General features: G+C 42.3%; 1 protein-coding gene across 8 annotated transcripts in view; it reads left to right on the top strand.

Moving 5' to 3' along the window:
• The window catches only part of SUPT20H (SPT20 homolog, SAGA complex component), a 30,652-nt gene extending 7,035 nt beyond the window's left edge, over positions 1 to 23,617 (top strand). For 3 of the 8 annotated variants that reach the window (XM_066618015.1, XM_066618014.1, XM_066618017.1), the window contains 18 exons: positions 107 to 210; positions 429 to 545; positions 855 to 911; positions 2,470 to 2,609; positions 2,962 to 3,118; positions 3,727 to 3,783; positions 4,636 to 4,707; positions 7,241 to 7,398; positions 8,631 to 8,663; positions 10,389 to 10,506; positions 11,526 to 11,634; positions 14,315 to 14,467; positions 16,682 to 16,751; positions 17,331 to 17,485; positions 19,474 to 19,529; positions 20,467 to 20,577; positions 21,721 to 21,826; positions 22,848 to 23,617. In XM_066618015.1, coding sequence (XP_066474112.1) covers positions 107 to 210; positions 429 to 545; positions 855 to 911; positions 2,470 to 2,609; positions 2,962 to 3,118; positions 3,727 to 3,783; positions 4,636 to 4,707; positions 7,241 to 7,398; positions 8,631 to 8,663; positions 10,389 to 10,506; positions 11,526 to 11,634; positions 14,315 to 14,467; positions 16,682 to 16,751; positions 17,331 to 17,485; positions 19,474 to 19,529; positions 20,467 to 20,577; positions 21,721 to 21,826; positions 22,848 to 22,894 — 1,820 coding nt within the window. In that variant the 3' untranslated portion in view covers positions 22,895 to 23,617. Of the gene's footprint in view, positions 1 to 106; positions 211 to 428; positions 546 to 854; positions 912 to 2,469; positions 2,610 to 2,961; positions 3,119 to 3,726; positions 3,784 to 4,635; positions 4,708 to 7,240; positions 7,399 to 8,630; positions 8,664 to 10,388; positions 10,507 to 11,525; positions 11,635 to 14,314; positions 14,468 to 16,438; positions 16,752 to 17,330; positions 17,486 to 19,473; positions 19,530 to 20,466; positions 20,578 to 21,720; positions 21,827 to 22,847 lie in introns of all 8 variants that reach the window. The other 5 variants (XM_066618010.1, XM_066618009.1, XM_066618016.1 and 2 more) reach the window with 4 other exon arrangements.
• The last annotated feature ends 1,755 nt before the right edge of the window (positions 23,618 to 25,372 follow it).

Genomic DNA, 25,372 nt, shown 5'->3' with positions numbered 1-25,372 from the left:
ATAAAGCTTATTTTAGTTAGAGTTCATACATTTCCAAAACAGGAATCATTGTGGCATCAATACTTGGAAAAAAAATAAACAAGTATTTTGTTTGGCTTTAATGCAGACTCAGAAACCATTCGCCTTCCTTATGAAGAAGGAGAATTGCTTGAATATTTGGATGCTGAGGAGCTACCCCCAATCTTAGTTGATCTCCTAGAAAAATCTCAGGTTTGAAATACTTTGCAGTAGTGGTGATGGTGTTGCAGGGTTTTGATAGCAATGTCAGTATATTAATTGTATGTACTGTGTTCAGTTGGTTCTCTGCACTTGCTTTCATCTGGAAGCCAATTTGCAGAATCATGGCTATATTCAGTTTGGCAAAAAACCACAGTATACTTGAGTGAAATCCATCATGGTTTTATAATTATATTTTTCTTTTTGAACAGATTAATATTTTCCACTGTGGATGTGTCATAACAGAAATACGTGATTATAGACAGTCTGGTAATCTGAAATCTCCAACATACCAAAGCAAGCACATTCTTTTGCGCCCAACAATGCAGGTATGTTGTACACATTTTCCAAGATTGTCTTGGCCAGGGGTTCCCAGAGCGTGCGTCATGACACCTTAGGGTGTCACAGCACATAGGAGTGCTGCAGGATTCCCCCCATGCTCCCAGGTGTTGCAGTATTGGATCTCACAATATCCAAGATGGTGGTGCCCAGCTGAGCTGGGAGGGCTGTAGGGGCATCATGACCCAGTTAAGTTTGGGGAACTACTGGTCTTAGCTATAATTTTACAAAAAACACTCTGCTATATATTTAGGTAACTTCTGTTTAATAAGTAATGAAAACTAATCTCCTTTTTCTAGACCTTGATTTGTGATGTGCATTCCATTACAAGTGACATCCACCACAAATGGACACAGGTAACGAATGCAGCAACATGCTGAGTTGATTTTAGTAGTGTTGCGATATTCCAACTTATGGTTTTGCCAACTGATGGTGCAGTGTAAACTTCTAGTCCCAGAAGAGGCCAGTTTACTCGGGGGCACATGGGACTATGTGTTGGAGACACGTAGGCTGAGTTCTCACTGACATAGCAAGCCTGTTTCTGAGCTGTACAGATTTGTGTGGAAGTGTCATGTAATTGAATGCTCTTTCATATTAAAAAAAAAATTCCATCTGAATAGAACAGAGGAAAAAGTGAGACCAAAATGCTTGTCCTAGAAATCTAGTTTTCTATGGGCAAGATACTTTTTGGGGTATGGAGGAGTATTCAGTCATATGGACCCCTGTCTGACAGCCCAGTCCTGAGCTGCCTGGGGCGCGGAGCTGCAGTGGCGCTGAAAATGGCTGCCGCCGCTTCGTACATACTTTGGGCCACCGCCGGCAGCTCCTTGGGAGAACGGAACTTTTGTCCCCTTCCCCCCGGGTAAAGAGAGTAATCCCACAATGGGGCTACTCGATTCACTCCCAACCAAAAGACTGATGGTGAATCAAGCGCCTCTGTTTCTGGTGGTAAGCCCAACAGGGAGTCTTTGGATCCTGTGGAGCATTGCTCCACCAGTCCTGCCTCCCTCCCCCCAACATGCCTCCCCCCTCTCCCCACCTCCCCATAATACCTCCACCCGCCTCCTCCCTACTTGCCCCATGCCCTCACTTACCTCTCCACTGTTCAGCAGTCTGCACAACTGCCAAGCAGTGGAGCTCGGGAGGCCACCCAGTGCCGGCCAGCGCTGGGCTACCACCGGTGCCCACCTGGCGCGCTGAGCTCAGGATTGGGCTCTGAAACAGTAGAGTTCAGAGACATCTTGTTGAGAACTAGTTAACAGTGAGTTGAAAAGCTAATGCTAATCTGCATTTTCATTTCTCTCATTTCTAATCTGCATTTCATTTCATCTGCATTTCTTGCTCTTGCGCTCTCACTCTCTGGTGTTTGTCAACTCCTAGCCAGTGGCCCTTCACCAAAATATACCCCCTATCAAAACAATTCTTCAATTATCTGCTAATAAGTAGTCGCCTTATTTTTTGCACCCTGGACAGGGTGCTTCATGTCAGCCCAGAGTCAAGGAGCAATTATTTTCCTACAACAGGGCTGAAAAGCCTAACAGAAGAGGAAATTCATTCCAGATTTTTGTGTCAATCTTTGTTTCTTTCATCAAATCCTGGACAAACTTACCCCTTTCTCCTTTTCCTCACCTTTAATTAACTTTGTTTGATCAATGCACAGGCTGAGAAAGTTTGTGCAAAATGTCTTTGTTCTTTTTTTTTTTCCCCCTTGGGTGGGAAGAGGAATATTTGTGCATATATGCATGTGAATTTACTCAACTGTGTTTAAGGTAATGGTTAAAGTGCTATTTCATCAACTCATTTCTTTGCATGTCTACTTGAAAATAAAAACATTTATTCCCAAGCAAACATGCATAGGGTTGCCGCCTTATATTTTGTTGCCCTTTCTGGAAGACTTATTTGTTTGTATTTTAGGAAGACAAACTCTTACTAGAAAGCCAACTTATATTAGCTACAGCAGAACCTCTGTGTCTGGATCCTTCAATTGCTGTAACCTGTACCACAAACAGACTGCTCTATAACAGACAGAAAATGAATACTCGCCCAATGAAACGGTACTGGGAAGTCATAATCTGTGATGGGATTTTATTTTTAAAAAATCTTTTTAGAATTGAATAAATGTTTTTAAAGGGGGAATTTTCAGTTTCAATAATTTTTTGTTTCATTTTTTTCAATCTAGAAAATTTGCTGCACAGTTCTCCAAGGAGGGAGGGGGGCAGCTTTTAAAACATAAATTGGTGTCAAACATAGTTTTAAACGTTTTGCAATGGTAAACAGTAGCTCACTTTAAACACAAATTGCTCAGCAGGCCCTAGAATTGCATTAGGCAATAGTCTTTGAATAAGAACTTTTACAAATGAGAGCTACAGAGATTCACTTTCCAGTCATCTTTTCAATGTTTTGTAGGTGCTTCAAAAGATACTCCAGGTCTTCTTTGAACCGACAGCAGGATGTGTCTCATTGCGCGACTCCACCACAACTCAGGTTGCTTGATTATTTGCAAAAAAGAAAGGAGAGAAAAGGAGCCCAGCAGTATGACCTCAAAATTTCCAAAGCTGGAAATGTAGGTGTATTTTTTAAAACTTACAAATATATCAGAGCCCAATCCTGTGCTCGGCAGCACAGGTCCGTGCCACCGAGCGCGGTCGCAAACATGCCGAAAGATACGTTCACGGGGCTCACCGCCAGGCTCCCACCTGTGCTGTCCCAGCGGCAGCTGGTGCTGGGCTAGTGCCGGGCAGTCGCCCAGCTCCTGTGGCTCGGCAATCTCTGGGACCGCCTAGCCGCGGAACGGTAGGCAGGGGCAGGGAGTAGGCGTTCCGGTGAGAGGGGAGGCCGGCGGGGCATGGAGAGAGGGCGGAGGGAGGCGTGTCAGGGGGTGGGCGGGAGGCGTGCTGGGGGGAGGATCCACAGAACTCTGTTCCGCAGCATCCAGGGCACTTGTAGAGGGCTAAGCGCCCTACGCGAGCGCCTTTCCCATTGCGGGGCCGCTTACCTTACTCAGGGGAAGGGGACGACCGAGGCAGCTCCCGCAGTAGCATGGGAGGCGCTAGGTTCGGCGGCAGCCCTCCTCAATGCTGCTGAGCCTGGGTGCCCCAGGTGGCTAGGATTGGGCTGCCTGATAAACTAACGGCTATTGTTTATATATCTTTGTGTGTGTGTTTTCCTTAGTGTGTAGATATGTGGAAACAGAATCCTTGCTATTTGAGTGCACCAGCTGAAGTGGATGTAAGTTTCCAACTTTCTAAAATGCATCAACATCAGTATAAATGTCTTCAGTATTAGTCCTTGAAAGGAAGGCAAATTATTAAGCATGGATGTGAATAAATTAGTTGATTTAGAAAGAATAATATTCTTAAAATAAAAATATCTATATTAGATACAAGGTCTGCTAAAGTGAAAATGTTGGCAACAACCACTGAGTATTTAAAATATTTACTGAAGGTAAATAAGGACTAAGGAGAATGTTAATTTATTGACAAAACATGCCTAAAATTTGGATTGAAAACCTTTGTCAAGTTTTTCATGCCTCCCCTAGGGTTTGTTCATTCTCAGATTTTTCTGGAAGACTTTTTTTAGGATCATGCAGCTGTATACAGTACACCCTTGGTATCCTTGAGGGATCTGTTCCAGGACAAAACAGTATCTCTCCACAGATACCAGTTTCCATGGATAATGAAATCCACGGAAGGGCCACACAAGACCTTCCGGATGCAACTGGGAGGTGTTCCGAGTTGCAGGAAGGCTGTTTGGCCTCAGCCTACTGGAGGTGACAAGAAAGTGCTTTTGGTCACATCTGGGAAGTCCTTAAGGCCCTCCAGGTGCAGGCTCAGCACCTGTGTAAGATAAGGACGGCCAGCTGTAATTCTAAAATACTGTAACTGGAGAAACTTTAATTGGCATTTTTTCTTTTTTAGTTAAATTGTCGGCTTCATCAATATGCATCAATATGTAATTTTTTTTAAAAGCATTTGTATAGTAGTCACCCATGTCCTTTTCTGTAGCTTCATTGTAAATTAAGAAAATTACAGCAATCAGTAATGCTGTTATCCATTTCTCTGTGTTTTAATACTTCTGAAGGTGGAAAAATATGCTAAAGTGGAAAAATCTCTTAAGCCTGATGACTCACAGCCAAGTGTCTGGCCAGCACACGTGAGTAATGATGGATCATTAATTAACATGTCTATAGATAAGATCTCTTTCCAAAAGATCAGAACATCAGGAACAATCAGTACTTGAGTGTATTTGACTGAGGGAAAATCATAGCAATAGCAACAAGTTGTTTCACATTTAAAAAGCAGAACTGGAAAAAAATAGACGTTGCGGCTTGTAACCCTCATTTGGTATTGTGAGTTTAAGGCCGCAATCCTAACCAACTTTCCAGCACTGACATAAGGGCAATGTGACTCTGAGGTAAGGGAACAAGCATTGCCTAACCTTGAGGAGGCCTCCATGACTACCCCCCAGCTGCAAGATGCAGCATATGCCCCATTGGCACAGCTATGCCAGTGCTAGGAAGTTGGTTAGGATTGCTCCCTAGAAGTGTAACAGCATAGCCTGGTGATGGAACTATGTGGATGATTTTGTGAACAGATCCAATTTGGACATTTGTAGTATACTCTGGGTTTGCATCTCAATCTAGCGCTTATTTATTTTTTTATTTATATACTGTCTCTCACCACCTACGGGAAGAACTCAAGATGTCTTTCATAATTAAAACAAAAAGGAGTCCAATCCTGTGCTTTGCAGCATGGCTCCGTGCCGTCGAGCAATGTCACAAACATGCTGTAAGGCTCCCTCACCGCCGGGCTCCCGCCAGTGCTAGCCCAGCGCCAGCCAGTGCTAGGCTAGCGCAGGGCGGTTGCCCAGCTTCCGCGGCTCAGTGGTCTCCCGAACCACCGAGCAGCAGCATGGCAAGCGGGGGCAGGGAGGAGGCATCATGGGGAGGTGTGATGTGAGGGGGGGGTATGGAATGGAGGCGTGCCTGGGGGAGGGATGGGAGGTGGGTCCGCGGAGCTCTGCTCCGCACAGCAGGATCCAAGGCACTCGTGTAGGGCTGTGCGCCCTACACGAGTGCCTTTACCTTACTGCCGACCTTTTGGTCGACGGTAAAGTGAGTAGCCCCATTGCAGGGCTGCTTACCTTACTCAGGGGAAGGGGACAAAAGTCCCCTTCTCCCGAGGCGCCTCCTGTGGTAGCTTGGGAGGCGCAGGATCCAGCGGCAGCCCTTCTCAGTGCTGCCGAGCCCAGGCGCCCTGGGCAGCTCAGGATTGGGCTGCCCGTCACCATCAGCAAATTATAACTGGCAAAACAAATGCACCAAAAACAAATGATAATTAGTAGATGTATCTAGGCCCCTGTCAAGGAAGGAGAGCTGCAGGAGAGCTGCAGCATGGAGAATAGGACCTGGTGTTCAGGCACTTCCTTCTGCTTTCAGTTTTTTACTGAGTCAGCAGCTAAACAGGAGATGGAACAGGTAAGGATTAGGCGAGCAAAGGCAACAAAGGGGAAAAGAAGAATATCTAATTTCCAAGTACCAAAACCAGGGCAGGATCCAGCTTCCAGTTCCTGATCAATCTCCATCAATTCTCTATTATGGTTTCCCAGTCGCATGTGCTGGTTTGTTTTCAAACTCTGATTAGAAACAGGGAAGAGTTTGCTGGGTGTGAATGGGTGTGAATCACAGTGAATCCTAGTTTGTTTAAATGAGGATCAGAAGTAGAAACCTTTCTTCCCTTGTGTGTGAGCCCAAGGTATGGCACTAATGCAGAGAATCAGGATTAAACCATGGTGCCACATAGCATCTGAACTGGGGCCATAGTCACCTGTCTCTGTCCTTTTTAACAAAGATGGAATTGAATTCAGTTAAATGTTTTTTCAGCCTTATGGGTGTCAAATAAGTCTGTCTTACTGCTCTCAGCTGTTCATATAAATTTAGTTTTATGCCAATAAAGGTTAAATAAATAAATAAAAATGTAAATTTAGAGGAGGGTGGTATTCATGTCTTCTCTCCAGCCTGTTTGTATGTTTTTCAAATACCTTTCACTGCTCCTCTTGTTCCTAATGTTTGTGTGCTTTTAAAGGAATAATTAAAGAATTGTGGATTTCAAAGCGTCCCTAAAAGAACAGAAACATTATCCATTGTTGCCATATTAAAAAAATTTTTGAAAATTCAAGATGTTCTGTTTTCTTGGGTCTCGGCCAAATATAATGCAAGATTATTAGAGTTAACCTTCAAATGTTTTCCCCAGAGAAAGATCTCCTGATTTTCTCCACATTTTTTTAAAAGGTCAGGTACCAGTTTAATCTCAATTTTGGCAAACAATGATTTTAGTCATAAATGGGAAGAACAGAATCAGTCTTTGAATAAGTAGCATGTTGCACAGTTTTAAAAGGAAAATCTTTCCCTGAGGATGAAGAGAGTCACATGTTAGTTTGTCATTCCTTAACTGAACAAAACAACTGGAGAAATAACATTGGTTAATTTTAAAACTATCAATTTAGAAGAGACTGTGACTCAGTCTGAGTATTGAATTCTTTGAAAATACTTTCTATCCTCAGGAAGGTGGCGTTCTGCCCAAATTCTTGTATTTCTGATCTCTTCAGCAACTCGATCTCATTTTATTCTGTGTTCAAGAAGCTTTTGGGAGATTGGCTGCTTAAGTATTTTTTTTTTCTTTGATAGGAGATTAAAGACGATTATGTCTTTGAATGTGAAGTTGGCAGTCAGCTTCAGAAAACAAAACTGACAATTTTTCAGTCGCTGGGAAATCCATTGTACTATGGTAAAATACAAATGATTAAAAGTGATGAAGATACTGAGAACCCAACAACTCCATCACAGTAAGTGGTGTTAATCTTAATTGTTGGGGGAAAATGTCTACCATAATACTGACACTTAAAAAACAAGATAAATGGCGTATGTGAAATTTCTTTTTTCCTTCAAAAATTGGGGAAATACTTCTAAAATGTAGCTGATTGGCATTTTGCCTGTTAATGCGCAATCCTATGCATGTCCACTCAAACATGAGCCTCACTGTTTCTACTGGTCACTCTCTGGTAAGCGTGTGTAAGATTGCAGCGAAAAGATCTCAATTTAAACACATGCTTGAGTGAGAAAATTAAAGGAGGCTAAAGGTAGCCCAACTGACTGAACACAGATTGACTGGTCAACATTTGGACAAATATTACTTCAGCTTTAAAATATTGAAACTGACCTATATGAAAGTGACACAAATAATTGACCTTCTGTAACTTCAGCTTGGTCAAGACCTTGGTTCACACAGGGCCTTAGAAAGTTGCTTCACAGGTGCTTTGAAATCTGCTGCGGCCTGTTGCAGCTGTATTAGTTCTGACAGATATGAAGTTGGCCCAAGGACCCTGCTTCATCCTCCTCTGCACTGCCCCCCAACCCCACTCATCCAGTGGTAATTCTAGTGGTTTTTGCAGCAACAGAGAGGGACAAGGAAGTGGCTGCAATATCATCTCTGTAAGGTTAAAAATATAGGGCTGTATTCCTCAAGGCTTGACAAATGAGGACTGAATGGCAGGAGGAGTCGGGGGTAGTGGAGATAAAGGCAAGGTTGAGATGTTTTGAGGAAATGGCCTGAAGATTTGAGAGATCAGGACTGAGAGAGATCCGGCATAGCTCTTGTAAAGTTCTTATGTCAAAGAAGCCTGTTGCAGACAATGCAGACAAGCTTCACACTTCCAACCTTATCCATCTGAATGCCTCTTGAACTTACAAGCATGGCATAAAAGCAAGAGCTCTTGTCTGTGGGTTATCCCCAGCATCTGATATTCCATCTGATAATGGAACTTGGAGGTTCCATTTAGCTATCGTGGCTAATTGCCGTTGGTAGCAGCATGTAGCTCATTTTGTCATTATTATTATTATTATTATTATTATTATTATTAAGAATGTTTATATACTGCTTTTCAGCAAAAAGTAGTTCATAAAGCAGTTTATAAATAAATGATTCCCTATCCCCAAAGGTCTAAAAAGGTCTGAGTTTCTATATCACCTATTCTTGTCTTACCTTCATCTATAATTACCACTTTGTGTTCTCTTTTAGTTTTCTTATTGGCTCAAAGTCAGAAGCGGAAAGGTAAGCCATTCATCAGTAATTTCATGATTCTACAGATTTGTTCAAGGTGTGCTGTATGCTACTTATTTGACTGTGAATACAAAGCCTGATGAGGTATACAAGATCTTTTCCTGTGTACAAAACGTTATGAAGCAAAGCAGTTTGTCCTGGTAAAAACTTTTTTCTTTTCAAACCTTACTGCTTATTCAACAGGATTGAATTTTACCAGGCTAACATTGTTCTAAACTTGTCCTGAGTTCAGTGGAGCTTAACTCCCAAGGAAGTGTGTGTAGGGCCCAATCCTGGGGCCCAGTCCTGACCTGGGCCAGTGGCATTTCTGACCTCCAGCACTGTGCTGGGTGTTGCAAATGTGCTGTAAGGCATGCCCGTGACACCCTGTGCCAAGTTAGCACTGGTGCGGGTCCAGCACCAGTTGGCGCTGAGCACAGTGCTGGCCAGGCGCTACCCAGATCTAGATAAGAACTCTGGGCCACAGTGAGGGCCTTGGGGGCAGGGGGAGGAACTGAGGCAGGAGGGAATCCTTGTCTTGCTGGAAGGCCCGACACGGAGTCTCTCAAGTCTCCACTGGCAAAATAGTCCCATTGCGGAGGGCTTGGGCTTTTCAACCTCCAGTGGAACCTCCAAACCTCCAGTGGCTGCCATGGGGCCACAGGATGCAGTGGTAGCCACTTAAGTGCTGCTACACCCAGCAGTGGTGCTACCTTTAGAATTGGACTGCCCGCAGGTTCATACAATCTCTGTTAAAACGTTTCTGCATTGAACACCCATGGCTGAAGAAGCCTGTCACTCAAAAGGAAGAAAGGTCTTGGTACTTACTCATCCTCTTACCAAACATTTAAAGGCAGCTTTCCATGCTGTACTCATTTTCTCTTCCATTCTGTACTATCATACTCAAAAGTCGAGCCTTGCTCACCTTTTGCCCCTCAGAGTGTTAGTCAATGTTTGAGAGTGCAGGGGACATGTTGGGCTACTGCTGCCTCTGCAGTTCACTCCCTTAGGGCAGCCCTTGGTTTATCTTGTCCCCAGCAAAGGTGGGGGTAGATTGCTACTGTGGTAATAGTGGTGCATTCTATCCCTTGCTGTGTGTGTTTCGTTCTCTTGAACTAACACTCTTGTATCAGAAGAAACACTAGGCCTGCAGCCAGGAATACTAGTTTTCTAAATATCAGCATAAGCTAAATTTTATGCAGAACTTAACAAAATTCCAATGTTTATTCGTTAGCCCTCAATGTTTAGTGTTGGAAAATATGCAGGTGATGGTGTTGGGGGTAGTTTGATGTCAGGAAGTGAGTCTTATGTGCTGTGCATAGCTGCTTGCCTGAATTTCCCTTGCTTGCTTTCATGCTTAGCTGATATTTTATATCTTTTCCCTACACGGCTCTTTACATAAAAGACAAAAAGGCTGACTGCACTTCCGGGGGTGGGGGTTGGGAAGGACATACACAAATACAGTGTGCATGATAGAAGAATGTGCCAAATTTGAACATATTTATAAATTATGACAGTTTGCGTAATGATCTGTACTGCATGTAATTCTCATTTAATTGTCTTTGAATTTAAACATAGAGTTGCTTTTCAGCCCAATGATTTGTTGCTTGGACGTAATGAATAGATAGAGAAAGCACAAGAAATAAGTCCTTTGCATTTTTGGTTTTGTACCCAGGTGATCACACTTGCATATAGTAATTCTCTGATCTCATGAGTTATTTTAATGCCATGTTACAGAGTAGTCAACCAATATCAGGAGCTCGTTCAGAATGAAGCTAAGTGTCCTGTGAAGATGTTTCATAACTCAGGTGGATCAGTCCATCTAAATCAGCTGACTCCTGGGAAGGAAATTGAAGTAAGTTATTCTTCCTATTCAGTCTGAGACTGTTCAGCTAGAGCAGTGATTTTCAACCTTTTTCATCTTGCAGCACACTGGCAAGGCACTAAAATGGTCAAGGCACACCATCAGTTTTTTGATAATTGACAAGGCACTGTGACATTGACATAAGAACATAAGAACAGCCCCACTGGATCAGGCCATAGGCCCATCTAGTCCAGCTTCCTGTATCTCACAGCGGCCCACCAAATGCCCCAGGGAGCACACCAGATAACTGACACTGTGCTGTCAGTGGGGGCTCACATCCCCCAATGGTCCTACTGATAATGACCCTTTCCCAAATTCCCGTGGCACACCTGGGGACCATTTGCAGCACACCAGTGTGCCATGGCACAGTGGTTGAAATGGCTGAGCTAGAGTGTCATCAGGGGCAGCTTTTAGTCTAGAGAGCATCTGTTTCACTGCTAATCTTGCCTGTGTCTCTGTAGGTGCCAGCTCTGTAAGGATGGAGCCACTTAAATAAGTCAAAATTCAGTCATGGTTCCCAATTCAAATGTAATACAAAACCATAGCTAAAAAGAAAGCTCTAGATAAAAAACCCAGTTCAAACCATGAGTTTATTGTATTTAATTCTGGTTTGTTCACCTAAAATTAAATTACTGTTGACTCAGAAAAATAAACCAGAGTTATCAAAAAAAATGAATCTTGTCTCCTTGTGCCATCTGAACCAACCCATTATCTTTCTTTGGAACAAAATTGGTGTTTAAGGAATGAACTTTCTCTTACTAGTTTGCCTTGAATCCTCCCACTGCTGAGGGAAGAGAATGGATGGCATGAAACATGGAATAGATTAATCTAGATTGGATTGGTAGTTTCCTTACTTATTTTGTCAATATTTCCTGATAAAGTGTAGTGAAATTTACATTAGACTTTGCTAGAAGTAGATGGAATCCCACTCCTACACTCTGTTCAGTCACTGCTCTATTCCTTTTATATGGTAGTAGCTTAGTTTTTGATGGGGCTTTGTTGTTTTTTAGCAGCCTGAGAGCATATCGGGTTATATTCAGTCTTCAGTGCTTGGAAAAGGTGTGAAACATCGACCACCTCCCATCAAACTACCTTCAAGTTCAGGAAGTAGCTCTTCAGGTAAATGTTTCTTAGTATTTCTCCTTCGTTTTGTTTATAGAGAATTGATTATTTGGTTCTAGAGAACTATTCATAAGTGTGACTTTGCCACTCTTTAAAGTATATACTTTAGAATGTGCCCATAGACTTATACATGCATCTTTTATATACAGCTCTCTGCATTAGTAATACCCAGCCTCATCTACCTAGGCAATAGGATAGGTAAGTCTGGTCATAAGAACATAAGAACAGCCCCACTGGATCAGGCCATAGGCCCATCTAGTCCAGCTTCCTGTATCTCACAGCGGCCCACCAAATGCCCCAGGGAGCACACCAGATAACAAGAGACCTGCATCCTGGTGACCTCCCTTGCATCTGACATAGCCCATTCTAAAATCAGGAGGTTGCACATACGCATCATGGCTTGTAACCCGTAATGGATTTTTCCTCCATAAACTTGTCCAATCCCCTTTTAAAGGCATCTAGGCCAGATGCCTTCACCGCATCCTACGGCAAGGAGTCCCACAGACCAACCACACACTAAGTAAAGAATTATTTTCTTTTGTCTGTCCTAACCCTCCCAACACTCAATTTTAGTGGATGTCCCCTGGTTCTGGTGTTATGTGAGAGTGTAAAGAGCATCTCTCTATCCACTCTATCCTTCCTGTGCATAATTTTGTATCTCTCAATCATATCCCCCCTCAGGGGTCTCTTTCCTAGGCTAAAGAGGCCCAAACGCCATAGCCTTTCCTCATAAGGAAGGAACCCCAGCCCAGTAATCATCTTAGTCGCTCTCCTTTGCACCTTTTCCATGTCCACTATATCCTTTTTGAGATGTGGTGACCAGAACTGGACACGATACTCCAGGTGTGTCCTTACCATCGATTTGTACAATGTCATTATAATATCTGTTTTGTTCTCAATACCTTTTCTAATGATCTCAAGCATAGAATTGGCTTTCTTCACTGCTGCCGCACAGTGGGTTGACACTTTCATCGACCTGTCCACCACCACCCCAAGATCTCTCTCCTGATCTGTCACAGACAGCTCAGAACCCATTAGCCTATATGTGAAGTTTTGATTTTTTGCCCCAACGTGCATGACTTTACACTTACTTACATTGAAACGCATCTGCCATTTTGCTGCCCATTCTGCCAGTCTGGAGAGATCCTTCTGGAGCTCCTCACAATCACTTCTGGTCTTCACCACTCAGAAAAGTTTGGTGTCATCTGCAAACTTAGCCACCTCACTGCTCAACCCTGTCTCCAGGTCATTTATGAAGAGGTTAAAAAGCACCGGTCCCAGGACAGATCCTTGGGGCACACCGCTTTTCATCTTTCACCATTGTGAAAATTGCCCATTGACACCCGCTCTCTGTTTCCTGGCCTTCAACCAGTTCTCAATCCATGAGAGGACCTGTCCTCTAATTCCCTGACTGTGGAGTTTTTTTAGTAGCCTTTGGTGAGGGACCTTGTCGAATGCCTTCTGAAAGTCCAGCTATATAATGTCTACAGGTTCTCCCGCATCCACATGCCTGTTGACCTTTTCAAAGAATTCTATAAGGTTCGTGAGGCAAGACTTACCCTTACAGAAGTCATGCTGATTTACTCTCAGCAAGGCTTGTTCGTTTATGTGTTTTGAGATCCTATCTTTGATGAGGCATTCCACCATCTTACCTGGTATAGATGTTAGGCTGACCGGCCTATAGTTTTCTGGGTCCCTCCTCCTTCCCTTTTTAAAAATCAGCATAACATTTGCTATCCTCCACTCCTTGGGCACCGTATCCGTTTTGAGGGATAAGTTGCATATTTTAGTCAAGCGATCAGCAACTTCATTCTTCAATTCCTTAATAACTCTTGGGTGGAAGCCATCAGGGCCTGGTGACTTATTGATCTTTAATTTATCAATGAGTTCTGAAACATCTTCTCTTTTAACCTCTATCTGACTTAATTCCTTGGTCAGGAGGGGCCGTTCGGGCAGCGGTATCTGCCTGAGGTCTTCTGCCGTGAAGACAGATGCAAAGAACTCATTTAATTTCTCTACCATCTCCAAGTGTCCTTTTATCTCTCCTTTTCCACCCTCACCATCGAGAGGGCCAACTGCTTCTCTGGCGGGTTTCCTGCTTCCAACATATTTGAAGAAGCTTTTATTATTCCCCTGAATGTTGCTGGCCATGCATTCCTCATAGTCTCTCTTGGCCTCCCGTATCACCTTCTTACATTTCTTTTGCCACAGTTCATGTTCCTTTTTATTCTCCTCATTAGGGCAAGACTTCCATTTACGGAAGGAAGCTTCCTTGCTCTTTATGGCCTCTCTAACTTGGCTCATTAGCCATGCTGGCACCCTCCTGCCCATTGACACCCATGGTCATGGACCGATGTCCCCTCGGTAATATCATTATTGCACCCTCACTACAAGCAGTTTGACCAAGGAAGGAGATTCCATCCCACCCACCTGTGGAAGAGATTGGCAGGTGTCCCTCCCTTTGAAAGGTCTTCCATGAAGATAATTTATGCTCCATATCTTAACCCAGGAAGGGGTTGAGAGAGCTATTTACGCAGTAGACAAATCCAGGGAAAATTTGGTTACCAGTTGCTATAGATGACAGTAGCTGTGCACACCTGATGAAGGACAGTTTTGTGAAAAAAGTCTTTCTGATGTTGGTTCTCAGAAATTAACAAGAATTAATTGTGCTTTCCAGGTAATATTTTTAATCCACAGCAGTCAAGTGGCCACCTAAAATCCCCAACTCCTCCTCCCAAGCCTCCCAGTGTGTCTCGGAAGCAGTCCCTGGATCTGAATCAACTGAGCATGCTCTCTCCAGCTGCCATGTCACCTGCAAGCTCTTCACAAAGTGAGTCCCGCCCTAAATTCTCCATTAAGTCTTCATAGGCTTCTCGTGGTAAACTTCTTAACCGGCTGATTGGAAAACCTAACTGTCCAGCTATCCTAAATTGTATATAAAGTTGCGCAGCACTTAAGGCAGGCCTCTTGTTGACTGTATGTACTTTGTTTGCTGTAACTGTATTTGTTTTTCTGTATAAATATATATGTATGCACCCTTTGTGTATACGTTTTGATCCGTTTTATGCAACTGATGTTGGTCTTTCTCTTTCTTTCTGACTCAGCCTGATAATTAATGTGACCATAGAAGCTTCCAAAGTGTAGCGTTTTCCACCCATGTATCAGTAGTGGTTCATTAAGATCAAGTTCCATTTCACCGTATTTTAAGCAGCAGAAACTTTTAAAATGTCGTCAAATATGATGCAGTTGTATCTCTTTGTATGTGTATAACATGATCGGTCCCAAGGTGGCAGTACAATAAACTATAAATTGATTTTTAAAAACACTTCTACACTGTTTTACAAATCATTGCTGATGACAAAAGTGTGAGAATGATTTCGGCACAGGAATGAAATTTATTAACTGTTGATTTTCTGAGGAGTGATGGTCAAGTTGAATTTTTGGACAGGGTTATTCAAGTAAACAGGTGTAGATTTTAATTAGTGTTTACAGTATTTGCATGTATTTTTATTTTATATATAGGTTAAAACACAGACTTATAAAGGGAGAGAGAATTCATGGGTAGTTTTTTAGACAATTATGTGCTTCAGTCTTGCTGCATGGTGTAGTCTTGTGGCTTGACTATGGCATAGTATTAAATTGTCTAATGGCTCAAAAGGTGTCATTTTTCTGCCTTCTTGTTTTGCACAAAGAAAACCAGTAAGGAACCTTTGATCAATTTTCCAGCATTTTGATTCCCACAACACATGCCCCCATTCCCCTTCTTTTTATGTCGCTAGTATGGATTGTGTAAATCTGTTGCACAGAGTAATTACTCTTTCAAGTGGGTGCTCCTCTTTTTAGCAGGGGGAGAGTAAACTGGCCCACCTCACCCCAGCAGTGTCTTTTCTAGTGGCTGTCTGCTGGTGTTCTTTTGCATCTTTTTAGATTGTGAGCCCTTTTGGGACAGGGAGCCATTAGTTATTTGATTTTTTTCTCTGTAAACCGCTTTGTGAACTTTAGTTGAAAAGCGGTATATAAATACTGTTAATAATAATAATAATAATACTGTAAATAAGGCTTCTGGACATTCACATTTCTTTCCTTTCTTTCTGCAGGACATGAAAGCTAAATATAGCAAAACATAGAATGAAAACACCTCAAGAGCTTTTGGGTTTTTTGTTTTCATTCCATTGATACAATGCCTTCATGCCAAATTTTTACTAGAAATAAATTTTTAACAGAGAAAGTCTGTCCTCTGCCACAAGCACTGTTACTTTTGTTCTTCCTTTATGATCAGGTCAAAAGTCAGGCAAATCTGTTCATTCCCGATTATATAATTGTTTTCCCCAATTTAGTCATAACCCATGTTTTTGTTCAATCTGTTTTCCTTTCGGCTTCACTATTATGCCAGTGCGCAGATGTGACGTTATATGTGTTCAGCTGTGGTTTTTGAAAGCGAAATGGTGTGATTTTAAAGAAATCCCTCAAACAGACTTGAAGGAGTTCATGGCAGGAGCATGGCTTTAAATGTGTTGTCAGTGTTAGACCTAATTGAATACATATAGTTCGAGTTTCTTTGCAGCGTTGAGCATATCGGTGGTTTTTGTCCCTTTTGCTGCATCCTTCCATCTTTTAGGAGTAGTAATTATTAACACTTGGTAGCTCGCTCTTTGGGGTTGTGTGGATGTTTTTTTTGTTTTGGTTTTTTTTTTATACTGGATCAAACTGTCAAAGCTAAGTAAGATTCCATTAGCCTTATTTTACAGAAGGACTGGCCTTTTATAACAAACTGGCACTTTTTATTTTTCTCAATGAGCAGGGTCTGGAACTCCTAAACCATCTACTCCTACTCCAACCAACACCCCTTCATCGACCCCACACACTCCTGATGCTCAGAGCTCAACTCTGATTACCCATTCAGCCACCCCTCCTCCCCAAGATTCAGGCTGCACCCCTCAGCCCACTTTGCTAACCCCGTTTGCTCAGCAGCAAATGTCTCTGAGCCAGGCACTGCCTGTAATGACCATTCCTCTTTCCACCATGGTAACATCCGTTACTACAGGAACCTCTTCCAACCAGGTCATGACAAACACCACTGGATTTAACTTCATCAATGTAGTGGGCTCTGTGTGGTAAGTTGGTTTCCATACTGTCCTTCATACTTTATCTTTTACTTTCTTAGCATTATGCTGCTGATTGTGCTGTTCTGAGTAGGTAACACATTCAGAGGGCTTGAGAAGGGCTTGGCCATTCAGCTGATTAAGGATATTGTATTATCAAGGGGAAAAAACCTTTCAGTCACAACTGATTCCTGTATGCTGAAGTGAGTGCTTTATGCACATAGTTGAGGATGAACACATTTCGAATGAGAGTGAGTCTAAAGCAGGAAATTCTACTACTCTTTAGATCTGGGAGTCTAGAGTAAAGTAGCACCCTGTGCTTTAGACTCACTGCCATTTGGGTTCAAAGAATTGTGTTCAAAGAGTAAGGCTGTAATTCTGAGCACACTTTTTTAGGAGTAAACCACGATGTACACCATAGAACTTCTGAGTAGACAGGCACAGGATTGTGCTGTAAGAGAACTGCATGCATATATGCTATACAAACTGTATACTAATAACCGAATACTTTTGCTGTGAGTTGCACAACTCTGCTGCTTCATGCCGTTTTATGCTGTGGTGGTATAATATGTGCACATTTCTTTCGCACAGTGGAGCACAGGCGTTGATGAGTGGCTCAAACCCCGTCTTGGGTTGTAGTACTGGTGCAATAACCTCCGCAGGCTTAAACCTAAGTGGCATTTTACCCTCGGGAAATGTGGTTCCAAGTGCATTGCCTGCTGCGGTGCCACCCACTGCTCAGTCAGGTCAGTATGAAAGTCCGCCACAATTACTGGCAGTGATCGTAGTGATGCATGGCGGGAGATTGCTTTTACTTTGAAGGAAAGATAATTGAATTACTGGTATTAAATCCTGTCTGCAAGGTATAATAAACCTCTTTTCAATTTGTTGTGTTTTATCTGCTGATGTTCCAAGTTTAGTTTTTGTTCTATTGCTGTCTTTATCTTCATTACTGAAAAGAATGGGGACTCGCCTGAAACTGACTTGCCACCCACCTAGTGGGTCCCAACCCACAGTTTGAGAAACACTGTACTAGTGTACATTGATACTAAATGGACTTAAAACTCATAGAGCTCTCTTTTCAGACTGCTTTACATTTCATATACCAACAGTGCCCAAACGAATCATGGTCACAGTGCCCTATCGCAGTAGCATCATCACCCAGCTCTCCCAGGCACTACTATCTCCAATTGCATGATTCAAGATGGTGGCACCCGGGAGTGCTGGTAAGAAAAGGCCACCAGGAATGGTGTGCAGCACCCCTGTGAGTTTGCCATGGTGCCCTTGGGCACTACAATGCAGTTTGGGAATCACTGGCATATAGTTAATACACTGTTCTGCCAGAGATTCAGTGTAGTTCTTTATACTAGAATACATTAATACTAAAAGAACTCATAGTTTCTTTCTTTTCAGACTGCTTACATTGCGTAATCAGTTGATACCCTGTTCTGTTGATAGGCCAAAAATTGTCAGCTGACGACCTGATACTTGGCCACAATCAAATATTGAGAAGTATTCCTTGAAGCCAAGAATGTCACTGTGTAGGTGGCAACTTTCTGCTTCATGATGATGTCATTTCTTAGCCAGGACAAGACTGAGTGCTGTTTGTCCCCCAGTGTCTTACAGCAATTAGGGGTAAACATACCAGTGTGTTTCGAAACTTCTACTAGCTACCCATAATAAGAATAAGCATCTCCAAACAAGAACATAAATAGCCATGGGTGGAAAAGATCACATCCAACACTCCATCGTGCTTGCTGCAGGAACCAGGGAGTCCTTCATGTCGTCTCCTTGTTTACTCTGTAAAGTGCCTGTAAGGGATTGTTCTTGGGTCTAGATTGAACAATAGTTCCTAAACTGTGGGTTGGGAACCACCCGTGGATCATGACCTGATTTTTGCTGGGTCGCAAAACTGGCAAGCTGATTGCTGACGAGGAAAAGTAATTGAGCCTTATGGAAACCGAAACAGAGCAGGATGTGTCCATTTACTCATGAGTAGGTGACCATGCTTTAGTCCATTTTGTAAAAGCAGACTGAAGGGAACACAACACTACCAAAATGGTCCTGATGTGATGAATGCAGGCCCCGACAAACTCCTGAGAAGGAAGTCTCCCTCCGCCAAGCTGACAAGGAAAATGTATTGAGCCCTATGGAAAGTGAAACTGAGCCACACGTGTGCCTCAGTCACCTTTAAAGGGGAATGCAAGGCCACTTGAGTAGTCCCAATCCAATGAATGTGGAGTTTAACAAACACTCCTGAAGGCTCCCCCCCAGTATAAAAGATAAAAAAACAACAGAGGCTTGAGTGGCTGGTAAAGCAAAACTTTTGTAAAAGTCTAATTAAGCCTGATAAGAGTGTCATTTTAAAAAAGTAGGTCCCAGTGCTAAAAAGTTTGGGAATTAATCTAGAAAGTATTTTAAAAGTTGTTACTGTTTTTTCAATAAGTTATGCTTTGTGAAAACAAATTAGTGAAGTAGCAAACCTATTTGATTAAGGTATTTGTTTGCCTTAGCATCAGCTTAAAGCAGACATTGAGACAATTGTGGAAAAACCTGTAGTTTTACTTGAAATTGGCAAGATGGGATTGCAAGATAGGATTGCTTTATAATTTCTCACTGCATTATTTTCCAACAATTTTATTCTCCCTTTAGATTTAACTAAACATAGAATTGTTTACATTTATTTATTTATTTTACATTAATCTCAGCATACTTTTTGCATTCATCTCTGCAGGTGGCCCATTTGGTTTAAAAAATGCTCCTGGCCTTCGCCCTTTGAATCTACTACAGGTAATTGTGTGGTGTGGTACTTGAACTGGGTTTTCTATGTTGATCTCTTGTGGTGTGTGTAATTTGGGTGTGAATGCAAGAAGGTCTCCATCTTCTTTGATCAATAATGAAAAGCATCCTGGCTCTTTAAAAGATTTGGTTTTGTGTGTCACATGTGAATAGGAGCCTGTGTTATGCTGTTTTCTAAGAGCTGAACATTTTGTGAAAGTTGTGCCTCATCTGTGCTGCTTGTGGTGGTCCATGGTGAAGCAAGGTCATTATTCCAAGTATGAAAGGTCTTCTCCAGCCATTATATTGGTACTAAACAGAAACAAACCCCATAACACTGCAAGCAGTATATGATGCACACTAGAGTTCTGGTTAATTTTCAAACCCCAAAGCAGATTGTTCTGTGTTTCTAGCCATCATAATGACCTGACCGGATTAATTCAGTGACTGCATTTTGTTTTGTGCATAACTCAAGAACTTTTTTATTTTCCCCTATGATTAGTTTATCTGGAGTCTTCTCAGCATTAAAAGCCGAGAAGTTGCTGGACCCAAAACAGCAGTTGACCTGAGTACAGTAAATTCCTGGTGTTCATGCACTGCATTCCTGTGGATTCACTTATGACTTACCTCACACCATTCACAGTCCCTTCTCACCTATCCGCAGTTATTGTGAAACAATCCCAGCTTCTTCAGTGACCATTTTGAGCCTTGCGGTGGCCATTTTAAACCTTCTGGTGACTTTTCCTGTAGCAAAGATCTGAATTTGATACTGGTTTAATCTCTGAAAATCAACCAATTTTTTCAAAAATTCCCAATCTCAGTTTTATGAAATTGTAGATTGAATTTACAAACCATATACTGTTCTTTAGATAAATCTTTATATCTTCCTTTTTGCTCTTCATAGAAGAGTGCAAACTGACTTTTACTTCTAATTTTTAAACTCAAACAGCTTCCAGGTGGCTCATTGATTTTCAACCCTCTCCAGCAACAACAGCAGCAGCTCTCCCAGTTTGCTTCACAGCAGCCTGCAACCTCGAGTCCTCAGCAGCAGGGGGATCAGGTAGGCATATCTGTAGGAACACATCCTCTATTCACCCTTTCATTATCTTGCTGTATATGTTAAAATACTGCAGATTAATACAAACTAAGAACCCATGCACACTCTTGTGGTCCACCTTGCAGTACTCAAGAATAGGAAGATGGTTTGTTTTTTATGACCAGCGTGCATGGAAAGGACTCCACTGAAGCCAAATTCAAATAGAGTTGACCTCAGTAGAGAGCTGAGTTGATGCATGAATACATGAAACTGCTTTGTACTGATTCAGACTGTTGGTCTATGTAGCCAGCCATCATCTATTCTAACATGAAGTGGTTCTCACGAAGAGATATTTTCTAACTATGTTACCAGATATCCTCCTTCGACTACAGATTGAACCTGGGACATTTTACATGGCCCCTGAGTTATTCTTCTCTTTAGAAATTCTGATCAGATGAAGTCACCTTATGCTGACTCAGATTGTTTGATTTCTCTCGCCCAATATTGTCTAGTCTGACTGACTGAGGCTCTCCAAGGTCTTAACCACAGGGTTTTTCCTAGCCCTTCTTCTTGAAATCTTTTTTAATTGAAGATAGTGCTATGGATAAAGCTGTAACACTGGGAATGGCTAGCATTGTGTACTTCAAGTCAGGAGGCTTCCAGGATGTGGCTTTTGCTTACAGGTTCAAATATGCTATGCAAGCAAGATGTGGCCATTAGTGGAGTTTTTCAAGAAATGAAAGCCAGGCAAGGCTTCTCCTCAACCAGCTTGTTGGGGAGGGCGATTGCTTGACAATTTCAAATGGTAGTTTTGCTCAATGCCTGTGGGATTCTTTCACCATCTGTCCAATTCCAATGTGTGATATTATGCTCTCCTGTCTGGTACCCAGTGCAAAATGCACACATAATCAAATATGGCATGTGTTATGCATCCAAAGAAAATAGTGTCATCTTAGTTCATGGCCATTTACTTGCATAGTACACAACAGAAGATGCAGATGAATCAGGAACCAACATGGAAATATGCAGTATTTTAAATCAAATAATCAATTACATGCTTGTAGCTGTTGAAGCCTAATCATTAGGAAGCTTATTTTAAAATGGGAATGAAATGCAGTTAATACTTTTCCACTCTTTATTTTGCTTTTTTTTTTTTTTTTTTGGCAGAGTTCTGAGCAAGGCTGCACAAATCAGGATGAGGCCTTATCTGCACAGCAAACCGCTGTAGTTAACCTGGGTGGAATAGGAAGCTTTATGCAGCCCCAAGCAGCAGGTATGTGAGTCTAGCAAGCATCCTCCTGGAGAATTCCCCTGCAATCTGTTTCTTACCCACAAAAAAATCCATGAAATAGCATGTCTTGGTAGATATCCAGAAGCTCCGCATTGTTGTTGACATATATCAACAGTGTAACAATTTTAGCCCATGAGTACACAGACAGTAGACTTTGTGTCACATTGAACAAGAGTTGACAACCTGTTGTGTAAAGTTGCTACAGATTTTGAAATAGTGAGAAGCGAGGGACAGAATATTTTTGACCAAAAAAGATGAAATTTTGTGAAAATAGTAATATGCAATATCAAATCTAAACAATGTCATTCTTTCCTCCCTATGATGCTTAGAATTGGGGCAGAACAAATTTCTGCTCATAGTGGAAGTGGGAATTGACGTTGTGGACCAAGAAAGGACTAGGCCAAAGGATTACTCGTCCTTTTGGAAGATTCTGAAAGCAGAATCTGCTGAGAGAACTGCCAACTCTGAGATAGTGACTGCCTGGAAAGCAGTTTTGATAGGAAGCAAAAAGACATGCCTTTCTCAAGAGCTCAAAGGGATGCCTTTACCTATCAGGTAGGAAAACACACCTGATGGGGGGGGCAGTGTGATTAGTAGCAGTTCTAAGAAAACACTTGATGGGGGTGAGAACCCAAAGGGACCCCATTGCTATGTACCATAAGCTACCACTTCCTTTTGGTAGGGTATTAAGATTAAGACCTAGATCAAAACCCCTCCTGGAGAAATTCTAAAACAGAATTCAAGGTTGTCATAGGAAACTTTGGCATCATTGAATCTACCAAGCTCAGGTATTTTGATTACCTGTTTGTCGTTTTCTCCTTGCTGCAAGGAAGATATTTGACATTCTAGCCAAATATGCTAAGCCTCCTAGTTCTGCCCCTCAGGCTCCAACCAATTTCTAAAGTAGGTCTAGTTAGGCATGACCAACCAACTGACCAGGTTGGGGTAGACCAGAAATCTCACGGAAGCCACACCTGAAGTCTTTTTTTTTTTTTTCTTCCAGCAAGCCAGGGGCACCTAACCACTTGGGAACCACGTGGAGGACATTGACTTTTCTCTGCCTGAACCTTCATCACAACTTTGCGAGGCAGAGAAAGGTGTAGAAGAGATTCTTTGGATGAGCTGCAGCTAGCGCAGCATTGATACCCTTTGCCAGGGAATCTCTGGTTTGTGAGAAAATGCTTGTTTTCTTTACATGGTGCAGTGATGTAAAAGACCTTGAAATAGCCTGGCTTCATTCTTCCTACTGAACCAGTATGCCTGCACGTTGCCGGGGGCCCTTCACATCAAGGAGACAGACATGCCCATCAGAAGAACCAACTGGCTTCCTTGTGAAAAGCAGAAGACTTAACTCCCCCTTACTGTGGGCTCCTTGGAAATGGAAATTTTTCTGTTGGATTGCACTCAGCCTGTGGATATTGAGGCTGGCTTTACAGGGGGCAAGGGAGACAGGAGAAAAACCCACCGTCTTTCACCTTGCTCCCCAGCTCTACACCAGTTATGATAATGATTCTCAGGTAGTAGAATGTTATTGATTGAGCCACCATACTAGGGAAGACTTGAGTCTCTTCGACATATGGTATGGCCATACTTGTAATAATGTGCACAGTTGTGGTCACCCTGTCTCCTCAAAAAGACACTGTAAGACCTGAAAATGAGCAGAAGACTGGAATGCCTTCCCTTCAAGGAAAAGAGTGCTGGAGCTCTTTCATTTTTAAAAAGTGTGACATGAGGAGATATTATGTAGGTACATAAAATTATGTTTGGTGTGGAGTAAGTGGATAGAGATTTTTCCCCCTTCTTACAATACTAGAACTTGGAGTCATCCAGTGAAATTGATTCAGAACAGGCAAAGGTGTGTGTTTTCTTCTGAAGCTCAGGATGGCCCTTGCCTCTGTTTTTCTTGACAAAAAACAGAGCCTACACCTCTGCCTGCCTGGCATGTGTTTGATAGCCCTTATCTCTAGCCATCCATAAATTGCTTCTTTGTCTTGCCAGTGTTGTAGAGCATGGGGAGACCCAAAATTTGTCCCTTTAGGACCTCCTGGAACTCCAAAATAAACAATCTTCCATATTGGTGTAAGGTTTTGCAGGTGGCCTCCTTAACTGGATTTGGAAGAACCTCAGCATGCTGAAGTCAGCTACACTTCTTGGATCTTACTTTTCAGGGAGTACATTCCAGATCCCTGCTACTTACTCCCAAAGCTCCTGAAAAACTTCTTGCAGGAGGAATGATAATAAGTGGCTCTGTATGTTCCTCAAGCAGGTAATTGCTTTCAACCTTTGCTGAGTTAAGAACAGATTTGGCAGCTAGCACTTTGCCCCATGATTTGGAGCCAAAGTGAATAGCCTCCTAGATATGATAGAAGAGGCTGTAGCCATACCTGCATATCACAATATACTGAGAGACAGTGGCATTGCGTAAGTTACTGTGTGCCTGCATTACTGATTCAGACAGGTTTTTTCACAACTGCAGTGTTGATTGATTAAAAGGTTTGTAGACTGCCATTCAAGAATAACGTACCAGGGTAGCAAACTTACAAATATAATAACTAAATGCAGTAAAACACAACCAAGACTTTGAAAGCCCTAGTATTTATAACAAACAAGGCTGACTACAAACGTCAGCAATACATCTCAATGCAATAAATGTTCAGCAAAAAATTTTACCAGGCTAGAACTTGGGAGACAAGAAGGTGGTGACCATCTTACTGATCACTGCTGATTAGCTTCCTTGGTTTTCCTTTAGTGCAGTTGTAGTCTGTCTCTGGTATTTTTCATGCCAAAGATACCACTGATTTATCATCACATGATATCATATGGGCAGGAGGTTTGGCTCAGTTGGTAGAGCTGCCCCCTTGTGTGCCTGAAGACCTGAGGCTGAGGCTGCCGAACAACATGCTGATATACTGATGAGCTGACCCTCTGTGGCAGAGAGGAGTTGCCGTCAAGTGGAGCGTGGGAGGTGAAGGGTCAGACCGGGATGGAATCCAGCTGGAAGGAGGAGTTCTATGAAAGACTAGAACTATTCAATTGTAAAAATCCCTACGGGATTCTTCTATCTCAAAGGTTTAGAACAGCCTGCCTATGTAAACCGCCTTGGATTTCTCTGCCATCTGAGGAGAAATCTGATGACCAAAGAAAGGTGGTATATAAATAAATACCATTAATTGGACTGAGAGGTGGGCCCATCAATGTCCGGGCAACAAAATGGCAAAGGCCTGGTTTTACTCAAAGAATAATTACAGATGGGGAAAAATGAACTTTAAGGAGTGAAAATATCATAGTAATCAAAGCTTTTATTATTATTATTAACAGTATTTATATACCGCTTTTCAACTAAAAGTTCACAAAGCAGTTTACAGAGAAAAATCAAATAACTAAATGGCTCCCTGTCCCAAAAGGGCTCACAATCTAAAAAGATGCAAATGAATACCAGCAGACAGCCACTAGAACAGACACTGCTGGGGTGAGGTGGGCCAGTTACTCTCCCCCTGCTAAAAAAAAGGAGCACCCACTTGAAAAAGT

This window comes from Tiliqua scincoides, chromosome 2, assembly GCF_035046505.1.
Source record: "Tiliqua scincoides isolate rTilSci1 chromosome 2, rTilSci1.hap2, whole genome shotgun sequence".
NCBI lineage: Eukaryota > Metazoa > Chordata > Lepidosauria > Squamata > Scincidae > Tiliqua > Tiliqua scincoides.
This window is presented reverse-complemented; position numbering and strand designations above follow the sequence as displayed.